This window comes from Camelina sativa, chromosome 4 (assembly GCF_030686135.1).
Source record: "Camelina sativa cultivar CO46 ecotype springtype chromosome 4, ASM3068613v1".
Lineage (NCBI taxonomy): Eukaryota > Viridiplantae > Streptophyta > Magnoliopsida > Brassicales > Brassicaceae > Camelina > Camelina sativa.
This window is the reverse complement of record NC_141883.1, coordinates 27,338,281-27,350,321: the sequence shown is the minus strand read 5'-3', so window position 1 is coordinate 27,350,321 and position 12,041 is coordinate 27,338,281. Positions and strand designations below refer to the sequence as shown.

At 33.3% G+C, this 12,041-nt stretch overlaps 1 protein-coding gene and 1 long non-coding RNA gene across 2 annotated transcripts; both read right to left on the bottom strand.

The window, feature by feature from the left end:
- Nucleotides 1-3,863: 3,863 nt before the first annotated feature.
- LOC104782101 (aquaporin TIP1-1) lies at nt 3,864-5,095 on the bottom strand. Its single transcript, XM_010506926.3, has 2 exons — nt 4,513-5,095; nt 3,864-4,431 (listed from the first exon to the last, which is right to left on the bottom strand). The coding sequence occupies exons 1-2, from the start codon at nt 4,894-4,896 to the stop codon at nt 4,060-4,062; spliced, it is 756 nt and encodes a 251-aa protein (XP_010505228.1). The 5' UTR covers nt 4,897-5,095; the 3' UTR covers nt 3,864-4,059.
- Nucleotides 5,096-10,783: 5,688 nt separating this feature from the next.
- LOC109132620 (uncharacterized) lies at nt 10,784-11,268 on the bottom strand. Its single transcript, XR_002037633.2, has 3 exons — nt 11,202-11,268; nt 10,947-11,050; nt 10,784-10,857 (listed from the first exon to the last, which is right to left on the bottom strand). It is a non-coding gene; the product is annotated as an uncharacterized LOC109132620 (long non-coding RNA).
- Between the last annotated feature and the right edge of the window lie 773 nt (nt 11,269-12,041).

Genomic DNA, 12,041 nt, shown 5'->3' with positions numbered 1-12,041 from the left:
ATTTTATTATGTTTTTAAAATATTATAAACCAAATAAGGATTTTGGTTTGAGAAGTTTCTAAACGTGTGGATCTAAAACCAAATAAGTATATGGATAAAAGTGTCAATAATTGGGTACATGTGTTGACTATGCTGGTAATCATGAATTTCCCAAATTTTATGAGAAAAGAAATGATTTTGTTATTGGAGTTTGATGGGTTAACAAGTTGTGTGGTAGTCTAAAAAAGGTTTTTCAGTGGAAGAATGTGAAGAAGTTGACGAGGAAAAAGAAGAAAAAGAGTATAACGAAGAATCAAACGGTAAAAGTTACGATGACAATTAACATAAAATTTGATAATGAAAATGATAAGAAAAAATATGAAGAATAAGAAAACATTGAATAAAAAACATGAAAACATAGGTGGTAGCGATCAATTAAATATGAAAACTAGTTAAATTCATGATTATAAAATTGTTTCGTTTTTCTGGTGGTCAAAAAAATGGTTTAGGATATGTGAGGTTATCAGTTTGATTTGCCTCGTCTGGACGTCAAGTTAAATTTATGATTTTTTTATCAGATTTGATTTTATAACACAACTGATTTTTATATTTTAAAAAATTGTGTATCTGAAATTTAATTTTTTTTTTTAGTACCAATTTTAATTTTTTTTATGAGATAATATTTTATTACCGTAATCAATCATATATAATTTTTATCAAAATATATCAAATAAATGCGTGGGTTCAAAACCTAGTGTCTTAAAACGTTATCTCCAATGTTTTCCAAGTTTTGTGTCATTTCTTGTCGAAAAGAATGATGGAATAGTGCAAAGCGGCTAGTTTTCTCGAGATCACATTACTAACTAACAGAGGTTCAAAAGCTCAGCTTTCTTACGGTTTCTCGAGATAATGCACTTTGGACAAGTGATAGAAAAATATGTGTTAAATGTATATGAAGGTGAGATCTATGTTGAGTTGGATTTGGTTTAGCAACAGAAATTAAATCTTTTAAAAACAATATAAACCAACAAGATTGGTCTACAACCACATAAACTTGTAATTAGAACTTAGCGTAGAATTTATATGATGTCAATACAGAAAACGTTAAACCTTAACTCATACCGGAAACAAAAGCGACCAAAACATACAAGTAACTCTAAACCGAAAAAAATAACTTAAGTTCGAAAGCTAAAGACTCACTCAGGGAAGAAAATTGTCAAAGTAGGGTGTTGTCCCACCTCTGAAAAAATATGGTTTAATAACATGTTGTAAATGTTAGATAGAGAAGTGACGTTATCGTTGGAGTAAAAGAAGCAAAACTTTAAAATAAAAGAATGTTTTGGCACCGCCGCACCGGCCCATTCCAATTCGAAGAGTTAACAAATTATCTACTCCACAAACCCTACAACGTGTGTAATCAGTTTTAACTTTTAGTAAATATAAAGCCTTTTCGTTAATATATCAGTCATGTGGTATTATTCTACTCACTACAACTTTGATTTTTTTATGTTTAAGTACTCAAGTTCTCTCATACTACCTATCATAGTTCAACAAAAATCGTAAGGGTAACAAAACTACTATTCCCTTGAAGGCTGGAATACTAGTTCTAAATATAATTTGGAAGAAGCCATATTGTTGTTGAAGAAAATCTAATGATGAAGATCTGTGGAAAATGGGACCTAACATCAATAATTTATGCAAAGGTCCCCTCATCTATTTACTTTTTAGCCGATAGCGACCAGCTGTCCTCTTTTACTGTCGATTTTTCAATCACTTTTAATAGTTTTTTTTGGCCTTGTCCCTCGTGCGAATCTGTATCCCATATTGGCATATTGTTTTTATTAATGACAATTTTAACGTTTGTGACATATAATTTGTTGCCAATAACGTGGTTAAATAAGTTCTCTGTTTTCATCTCCACAAACCACAATAGCGGGGAGATAAAAGGGGAATGCTACCAACAAGTTTGATCTAAATTGCTTTTAGGTATATTAGAGAACTAGAAATTAAATCTAGTAAAATCTAAAACTACATATTATAGAGATTAGTGCAACTAGGCAGCTAGTCGTTTTTTTCAAGTCAAATACGAAGCGGTTAGATGGGGTTCGAGTTTCACTTGAGATTGAATTCTTAGTTTCGATTTTGCGGGTAACCCTGTCCGTGTGCGTATAAGCAAAGTTTGTGTTTAGATCATGTGACCGACCTCTTTTTTCAATTTATTAGATTTTGTGAGAGCCATATGATTGATAAGGTCTGGTATGAGTTATGTGTGTACTCTTATTATACTATTCACTCACAAAAAGTTGATGGCAAATTACAAATTTCTCGGGAAAAGGGAAAGAGAAACAGAAAATTGGGTTAAAGTTTCCAAAATGGCACATGGGTAGTGAATTATCGAACATTCTGGATTAGTATATTACTATATACCACTTTTTTTCTTTCACCAAAATCATACAACAGAATGAATCTTAATGGCCTGTTTAAGCTTCAGTTAAATCTTAATTCAATTATAGGTTATGTTGATGACATTGGAAAGATACTCAACAGTACACACAAATGTAACGAGCCATGCATATATACTTACGATGATGTTTTGTATAACAAACAAGTAATCATAAGATACATTAGTACATTACCATGTCTACAATTGAACCAGTACGTGTACGATTCTGCTTGTGCGACCAAAATTTAAATTTCAAACTTTTCTTGATTTGTAGAAGAAAAGAAGAATGAATAGTAAGGAAGATGCTAAAAATTGGCGCAGGCGTTTTCACGTGCTTATGTACATCGATCCGTATCCATTTGGCCAAAGATTTTGAATCTATCTAATGCCAAACCAAAAAGAATTCGAATTATGGAACGTAGCATGTCGATGACAAAGACCGATAGGTCCCTATGATACTCCTCGCCGACATATCGGAACAAAAACGAAGACACAAGCCAGATGTAAACACAGAGACACTTCTTCGGATGGCTTGATTTGGTCCAGACCAGTTCAAAAGGATTTTGTAAAAGTAAAACAAGAGAAGCAAGTGTTTGATAGATTTTTACCGCACACGAAAAAAAGAAAAGTGTTTGCCTAAATAACCTAATAGATAGAACTCACCAAAGAGTAGCCTTCCATATATATATATTCACCTCGTTCCACTCCAACCTTAGCATTCGTGTCATAAATAATGTAATTATGTCAACTGATTCATTCTACTTTCGATACCCAATTGTGCTTCGCATCATTGCCGTTAACCAGTTATAGTCTCATTGTTATCCAATTACATATTTAACTAGATCCTAATTTAGACGTTTTACGTGATAAACGTCAGGTTGTTGACTTGACCACAACATCATATAATCTCGGGTATGATTGAAATCTACGTTTGCAAAACAATAATACTGCATTAAATAAGTAAAATAATTTTCTCGTTGTTATTTCATTAATTTTCACAACTTTTACAAAATGCAAATACACATGGACAGAAAACTACAAAAGCCGTATATATCACTACTACTCTCACTGACTGACCCACAATTTCATTTTACTCCCTTATTGCAAAACGTACGCCAACAATCGCAACTTTCAACTTTCTACATGCGTATACGATTTTTTTTTTTTTGACACTAACAGATCAAAACTTGTAACAAAGCTTCTCTAGCTAGGCGTTATATCCTTAGCACCACAATAGTTTTATAGGTTAAATTAAGTACTCATAATTCGTTTTCTCATTTCTTAAAATTTGACATATTTCAATAGTTCATTATGCTATCTAATGTAACTAATTTTAGATATATGTACTACTCCATGTCTCCATTTATCAACTAATAAAACTGATGTGGAAATTAAAAATTTGGAAAAAAATGACAAGACTGGAACACTTGAACACTTAAGATGAGATGGACACATAATTCACATTATAGTAGTTGCAATTACCACTCTTGAAATCAACGGACAAGGATTCATCTAGAAGATCATCCAACAGTCATAAACCCCTTGATGGTTCGAAATTACACAAACGGAATAAAATACAAAAACATTAAAATTCAAAGACGGATAAAATTACACAAGAGAGAAAAAGAGAGATTAATTCAGTAGTCGGTGGTTGGGAGCTGCTCGTGGGTGGTGTTGATGAAGAAAACCTCGTAGATGAGTCCGGCGATTCCACCGCCAACAAGAGGTCCGGCCCAGTAGACCCAGTGGTTGGTCCACGTCCAGCTCACCACCGCTGGTCCGAAAGCCACGGCGGGATTCATGGAGGCACCAGAGAAAGCTCCTCCAGCTAAGATGTTGGCTCCAACTATGAAACCAATTGCGATGGGAGCGATTGTTCCAAGACTCCCGTTTTTGGGGTCAATGGCGGTGGCGTAGACGGTGTAAACAAGCCCGAATGTCATCACGATCTCGAAAACGAAAGCGTTCAACACTCCTACTCCGGCAGAGAGTCCAAAAGCCGGCACAGCCTAAAAATTTCCAAAACGTTAATTAGTTACTTGACGGAGAAGATAGGTCAAAAACAGATAAAAATAACTAATTTGACATACCAAGCCGCCGGTGGCGAATTTGAGGATGAGACAAGCGACGACTGAGCCGAGGAGCTGCGCGATCCAGTAAAGGATACCACGGAGAAGAGTGATGTTACCACCAACGAAAGCGCCGAAAGTGACGGCAGGGTTAACGTGCCCACCGGAGATGTTAGCACCAACGGAGACAGCTACAAAAAGTCCAAAGGCATGAGCCAGTGCAGCAGCTACGAGACCGGAAGGAGTAGTGGCTCCGTTTTCAGTGAGCTTGTTGAAAGCCATGCCAGATCCTGAACCAGCGACGACAAAGATCAAAGTTGAAATGAACTCAGCCAACGCCGCCTTCAAGGCGTCGGGACGTGTCGCCTCATCTGGACGGCCAACGGCGATGTTTCTGATCGGCATGATCGGACGGATGGCTGAGATTAAATCGTCTTAGATGTTAGAAGAGTGAGGGAGATGTGATTGATGATGAGTTCCTCTGTTCTACTCTGTGCTCTTACTTATATCTGAGGTGGCGCCTTCTTTGTGACTTGTTACCGGTTGAGAAATTATTTAGAAATAATAAATAAAAATTTTAATTTTTGTTGAAAATTATGTGATTGGAGCGGGTAGAGATTTAAATTTGTTTTAAATAATTATGGGAACAGGCTAAACAAGTACATCGCTATGATTCCAGCGAAGCGGAACCGACCAATCTACGTGGCGGATAATGACTTGTCATGTTTGTACATGTATAGAGGTTTTGTCCTTTTTCATATTCTCTCTCTCGAATGATCTAAAGAGGAAAATACAAGTTTATTCTAGTAATTTTCTCCAACTATTTTGCTAAGAGTTTTTGTTTTTTAACTTAGTGGTAGAATCTTATCTTTCGAATAATATACATATATGTTGTAAATACAAATCAAGCTCCAGAACAAAAATTATACTAAAGAGTGGTTACTAATTCATATGTTTAGTCATTTGTTTCTTCCTTATTTATTATTTGTCGTTGTTTTCTTTGTTATATTGTCGTTGTTTTCTCTTGGGTCTGTGTACTTGAAACATAAATAATTCTGTGTGGATAAAGTCATGGATAGTTTTGTGAATTTGATATTCGTAGTGACATTACATGTTAACCATATCTTATGATTTTAAAAAATATATATATTATCGTTAACTGGAATTATGTAACACAAATGACATCTATGCCAAACCATCCACTTTATCGTAATTCTTCCAATTCGCCCTCCACGTATACGAAGAAATTATAAGATGTTATCTTGTTTATGGCGCCAAATTTTCTATGATTGTAAGAAAAAAAGGAAAAAGAATGATAATATTTTGTTTATGGCACCAAATTCTAACATTCCAGACCGTCTCACAGTTTTTCACATATCATACAAATAGATAATATATAATATTTTAGCATTTTATTTTGTAGACCAATAATCTATATATTAGACAAAAAGTATTGTGTGACGGCCCTCCACTTAAGGAAAAAAATCATTTATGAATGTCCTACCACCACGATGCAATCTGTCCCTTTTGGGTGGTTTTGGTTTAGGTTTATTATTCGGCTGATTGGTACTGCTAGAAAGTGATTATTCTTGATTAGAAAATGCAACAGTTAAATTGAATAATAATAATCCAAAGACGCGATAAATTAGTTCGTTATTTTATTTGAAAACTATTTATAAAAAATAATTTCGAATAGTTTGGCAATTTTTTCTTAATTACAAGTATATAAAGTTTTAAAAATATATTTTTAAACCATCTTGATGTTTTTTTTAACTGTTGGAAGTTTCAACTTTTAACAACTTAACTAATTTTCTTTACATAAAAAAAGATCCCGATGGTTTATATAAATTCGAAGGGTTTAAAGCGATTGACTTATGTATAACACAAATAAAACCGTGGATATCTATTACACTGTCTCTTTCCAAAATTTGTTTCTATAATCTCTTCAAACGAATTGTGACCTGTGAATGATATAAACATGTGAAACTTTTTATTTGATGTAAGTCGTGTGATTTTAGAATAACCTAGATGGGGATGGATTGTTAGGTAGATCCATTGTTTTTGGGTGGATCGCATTAATGAATAGTTATGGTGCACATCAGATGGCATGCACACATGATACATGCGAACGTTCTATACTTGTAGTGATGACTGTTCCAGTATATATTTACATGTCACATGTACATACTTTTTTTCTTGTCAACACATGTACATACTTCTCAAAAACATAGTAGTCATAGTAGTATCTCCAAAACATTTAACCCTCGGAATTCCCCTACTTTGTGACAATTTCAATGTCCTTAATGCTTTCCTCGCTCAAATTTAAAACTTTTTTTGAAAAGATGCATTTTTGGACCGTTCACCTTACCTAATATAAGTTTATAACTAGTTATAAGATTTCAAAGCATTAATTATCCTAAACGTTGAAAGAGCCAAACATATACGTGGACATAAATAAAGTCATTCAATTTTTTTTTAACAATACTAATTTGAAGTTTTGAACCATCATATTTATTTAAATGGAACCACAATGTATATTTTAGACAAAAAAACTTGAACAAAAATATGTATTAAACATTTTTCTGTAGATATATGAAAACGATTTTTAAAAAAGGAATCAAAAGTGACATCATCTTACCAAATAACAATACTATTTTTTTTTCGTTAACTAGGAAAATGATTAGGTTTGGTAAGTTTGGGCATATTCTCTCTCTCTCTTTCTCAAGTTTGTGAATTGTGGGGTTGTGGCCGGTGTACTATTATATTCAAGTGCTCTAATTTAAATCATTGTTCATTTCTACGTTAATTAAAATAAAAGAAATGATTTTTTTTTTTAATGAAAATATTGTTACTGTGGGAAGAAGACTGGCAAAAATGATATAAGGCGCACGAATCGCTATGATCATTATAAGAAGAAAGAAGGTTTTAATTTCGGTTTTTGCTAGAGAGTACACATTTTTTTGGGGACAACACACGTCTATGTGCTGGATCATGTTTGGTTTTTAGATGGTTTTCACAAATCAAAGATAGAATTAAGAGGGTTAATTTAACGTTTATGGTTTCTGGATCTGAAATAGAGACTTGTAGCTCGTTCAATGCTAGAGTTTTGTTGATATTGAGTTAACAGGCTTTTAATGTCACGACAGAATCTTACTGTAAGATTGTCGAAATAATATATAGTGAACGTCTGTACGTTGATTTTTTTTTTGTTTCTTGAAAATGCTTGGTTAAAATGATAGTTTATTTATTTAAGTTAAAATTACTCATGTTAGACCAATACGAGTATTCATCTAACAAAATTAATAAACAACAGAAGGTAATTATTCATATATTAGATCCAAAATAGTTAAGTCGACAAAAAGAGGGGAAAAAAGCAACAATAAATTTTAAATATGATCGTAAGCCGGCTAACTACAATCCACACCGCCCAATCTATCCATCCGGCCGGCCAATAGAAAAACAAAAATAGAGTTTTTTTTTCCATGAAAAAGAGTTCACATCACATTATTATTGTTGACTATAAATAACACATTTTTTTGTCGACGACTTATACTTTGCGTTTTTCAAACTTTTTGTAGTCAAAACCGTACTTAGTCACCAATCAGTTGTTTTTAATAAATTTGCAGTTTTCAAAAAAAAAAAAAAAAAAAGATTTGCGTTTTTGTCTAATGGATTATACACTGAACCGTTCTTGTAAGAGCTATCTCTCTTTTACCCAGCGGTTTTGAAAAACGCAAAGATAATATATTGTTAATAATTAAAATAATATGTTTTCTATACTACTCCACTATTTTACAAAGAGAGCAAATACAAAAAGTTTAAAACATTATTCTTATCTCCTATTTCTTCTCTCACTTACATATTACCTTTTTTATTAAACTTTTTTTGTTGAACAACTGATACTATTATATTAGATTAAAGAGTTTAGTTTAATACGGTTACATATATCTGCATAAGATTAAAACTGGAACTTTACATCCCCTTAACATTCTACTACCTTTTTTATCAAACATATGTAGCATTTGATTGATAAGGTATTTTTCAAATGATTAAATACAATAAATATATTAGTTAAATAATTTAATAGTTTTTTCACCAAAAAAAATATAATTTCATGTAATAGTTGATGTAAATAATTATAAATTCAGTTTCTATGTTAACAAATAAATTTGTAACATGTGGTTGCAAATACAGTAAATATAAATCTTATTAATAATAATGTAGATAGTATTATTGTAAATAGCAAGATTAACAAAATCATGAGTTTAAATTTATTAATTAAATTATAATTTGCACATTTTTGTATTTTTTATCATTTAAATATTTAATTATGTACCGCAAATAGTTTTTTTTCACCAATCAAACATTATTCTATACCGCTTATTTTGTACAAACCGCACTTATCCCGCAATATATTTCTCTTGCACATACTGCAATTGAATCGTACCGCACTGTAATACCGCTTTCCCTGCACAACCAAAATTGCGATTACTATTCGAACCCAAATAATTTTTATAAACGTGATAAAAAATATTTAAATATATTTGGCTCCTCAAGGCGAAAATAGTATAATCACGTTGACAAATTAAGATATTATAAAATACGTGGCGTTGGCAATCATCTTAACCACAAGTTTTTTTTCGTTTCACTTTAAAAACTATACAGTAGTTAAAATGTTAAATAATCAGAGTTAATTATTTTTAAAAAGTAAAAATACAATTAGAAGGAACTTCAGAACTTGCATGTAGATTTGGGTATCATAAATCGGCTTAACTGAGTGAATATTTGCAGCTTAAAAAACCCATTGTAGCTGATTAGTTTTTTTTTTCTTCTGATAAGAGCTAAATTATTTTGCGTTGAAAAGAAGAGAGTTTGATCAAACCATCCTTGCAGAGAAAACTGGCCTTGAAAAACCCTTAGACAACATTGTAATTTGTAAACCAGCCAAGCTGGTAAGCTGATATTGGAAGCACATACAAGAAACTTCATTTCTAAGGGTTTGGTAGATTCTCTATTATGGTTGTTTGATCTAAATGCATATGTTCTTTTTTTATTACTGATCCATGTAGATGTAAGTAAGATATCCCACTTAGCTCTTTTTTTAATTCATTTTTCTGTGCCTTACGGTTTAGCAACCAATTGCCCTTTTTTTTCTTTTCTGGCTAGTACTTATCATCTTTCAAACTTTTGCAGATGATCTTCAAGGTTTTATAACTCTAACATTCAAGTGTGCTTTCTTCAGAGGATTTACAAAGGCAATCTGAAGAATATTATTGATTCACCAAGGCGTGTTGGTCAATTGGCAATGTTTAAAAAGATTTCGATTTTTTTTTTTGGTTCTTGAACATTCTTTGGAGATCGTTAGTGCTTATCAATGAAAAAACCATAGATTTGTATATGTTTTCTGACCAAGATTGAAAAGAATTAGGAATGAAATGGCAAACGATATCGAAATCAAAGTTTTAAAGATCAAGGTTTGATAATTTAACCCTAGGTCCATGGTATCGATATCAAAACCAATGGGTTGCTTACAAGGCAAGTCTTCATCAAACAACAAAAAGAAAGAAAAAAAAAGAGTAGCAAAGAAGAATTGTCTCGGGAAGAAGAATTCTACGATATGAAGAAGAGATTCGAAGAAGGGAAGCAGATGAAGAAAATAATGGTAAATATACTCATAAAAAAATGTCAAAGAAGGCGTGGTCTGATTAAAGTCTTGATCCAGTTTTGACTAGTACAACTAGTTGTAGTTTTATCATGACCCTTTCTAACTAGTAACTTGCAACAAAACTGTAATAACTACTATTAAACTTCAAAGATTTTTCTTGCATTGGATACGCAAAAGTTGCATACTATTTTAGTTTGATATAAACACCAAGCACATTCATAGCAAACGCATAGTAAAAGTAACATATAAAACGCCGCACAGATGTACGAAAACCATCACAGTTAAGAAAACCAAACTTTCGAGCATTCATAATTTATTATGTGATCCATATATTATATAGGTAGTACCACATTATCAGATGGATCCGGTCTTACTACGCTAGAAGTTTTGGCAAACGAACTCATGAAGAGGAGAGAGAGGGTGTGTATCTTCATGGTTCTTCTGACGATAGCTATGTGATGACGGGGAGACATAGGCTGACGCTGACCCATATGTGGGTAAGTGTACCTTATGTAGAAAGTTGCATCTCTGGCCATGAGTATATCCTTTGGCGGCTCGGCATTCCCCATAGGTTCCACAGCCACCATTAAAATCACCAATTTTGACAGATCGGGATTAGCAATACTTTCATTCTTTTCGACGAATGCAAATTCCATGTATAGACGAATCCAGTCATATTTTAGCAGCTCTGATTCTTCCACCTGAAAAAAGCAAACACATCACATATTGATCACATCAATGTCAGGAGCAAAATCAAAGTGAAACTTAACGGAGGGTCTTAATATCTTACCAGGTAGAAACGTTTCTTATCACTGAAATCATTCTCTGGAGGCCACTCAGGCAGTTCACGTCGGTAGCAATCAGGTCTTGGTCCGTAATGAAGACGCCCAGGTCCTGTTCCCCATACACAGAGAAAGTCACACGACATTTAAGTGTGCATGCATGCAGAAGGCATAAAAAGACTGGAAACTAGCTAAGGGTATATAGTATGAAAGGAATTAGAAGAATTTGTTGTTGTTATGATAGACTGGATGAGAGTACTTACGTGGATGTTTGGGCTTAAACCTAGCAGTAAACCAAGTGACGGACTTCTTTCTATGGCCTAAGTGAACAACACTAGTTTGAAATTGTCGACAGGATGGGCGACCTGGATCCTTCACAAGGAAAGTTATATGGTATGTGCGATATCCAGGTTCAGGTAGCTCATTGAGTATGTCAAGACTATCGAACTGGAGGTTCGTCCCCTGCCGTAATTAACAATTAATTAACTAATTAAGGGAAACACTCAAAGAAAATAAGGAGGAAAGAGATTAGGTTTTTAAATATTTACCTTTGACATATTAAACTTATGGACCCCAATCTTAGCATATAAGATGAGAAGGGGGAGTTCATCATCGTAATTATATTCTCTAAAACTGATAGGCGCAACTCCAACAAATCCAAAGCGTTTTGGTATCTTCAAATGATCAATTTCGAACCCCTGATTACAAATTAGGGTTACAGCTTGGTGAATCAAAACGACCTAATAAAAGAGATAAAAGAAGATGAGAGATGATTACATTATTAGATTTCCACACTTCTTCCCAATACGCGACTTCTGCCTGGTACCGCTTTTCCTCTTCTGCCTCGTACCGCTTATCCTCCTCGTCACTATCTGCACCCATTTTTTGTCGTAATATTTCTCAACTTTGCTCGGTGGACGGAACCAATCGTTAGGGTTTTCTCAACGCGACATGACATCATTCCCTGCCTTATACACATCCCGATTCAAATCATGATTTTGGTGAATTTTGTGGAATTTAGGAAATTTATAAAATTTTAGATTTTGAGAGATTTAATTTAGAAAACTAATTTTATTCATCTTCTCCTTTTCAACCAGTCAGAG

Bases quoted from the DNA above. Each gene is read 5' to 3' on its own strand.
- LOC104782101 (XM_010506926.3), bottom strand. From the start codon at position 4,896: ATGCCGATCAGAAACATCGCCGTTGGCCGTCCAGATGAGGCGACACGT. The intron at 4,432-4,512 runs GTATGTCAAATT...GGAAATTTTTAG, and splicing joins AATTCGCCACCGGCGGCTTG to GCTGTGCCGGCTTTTGGACT.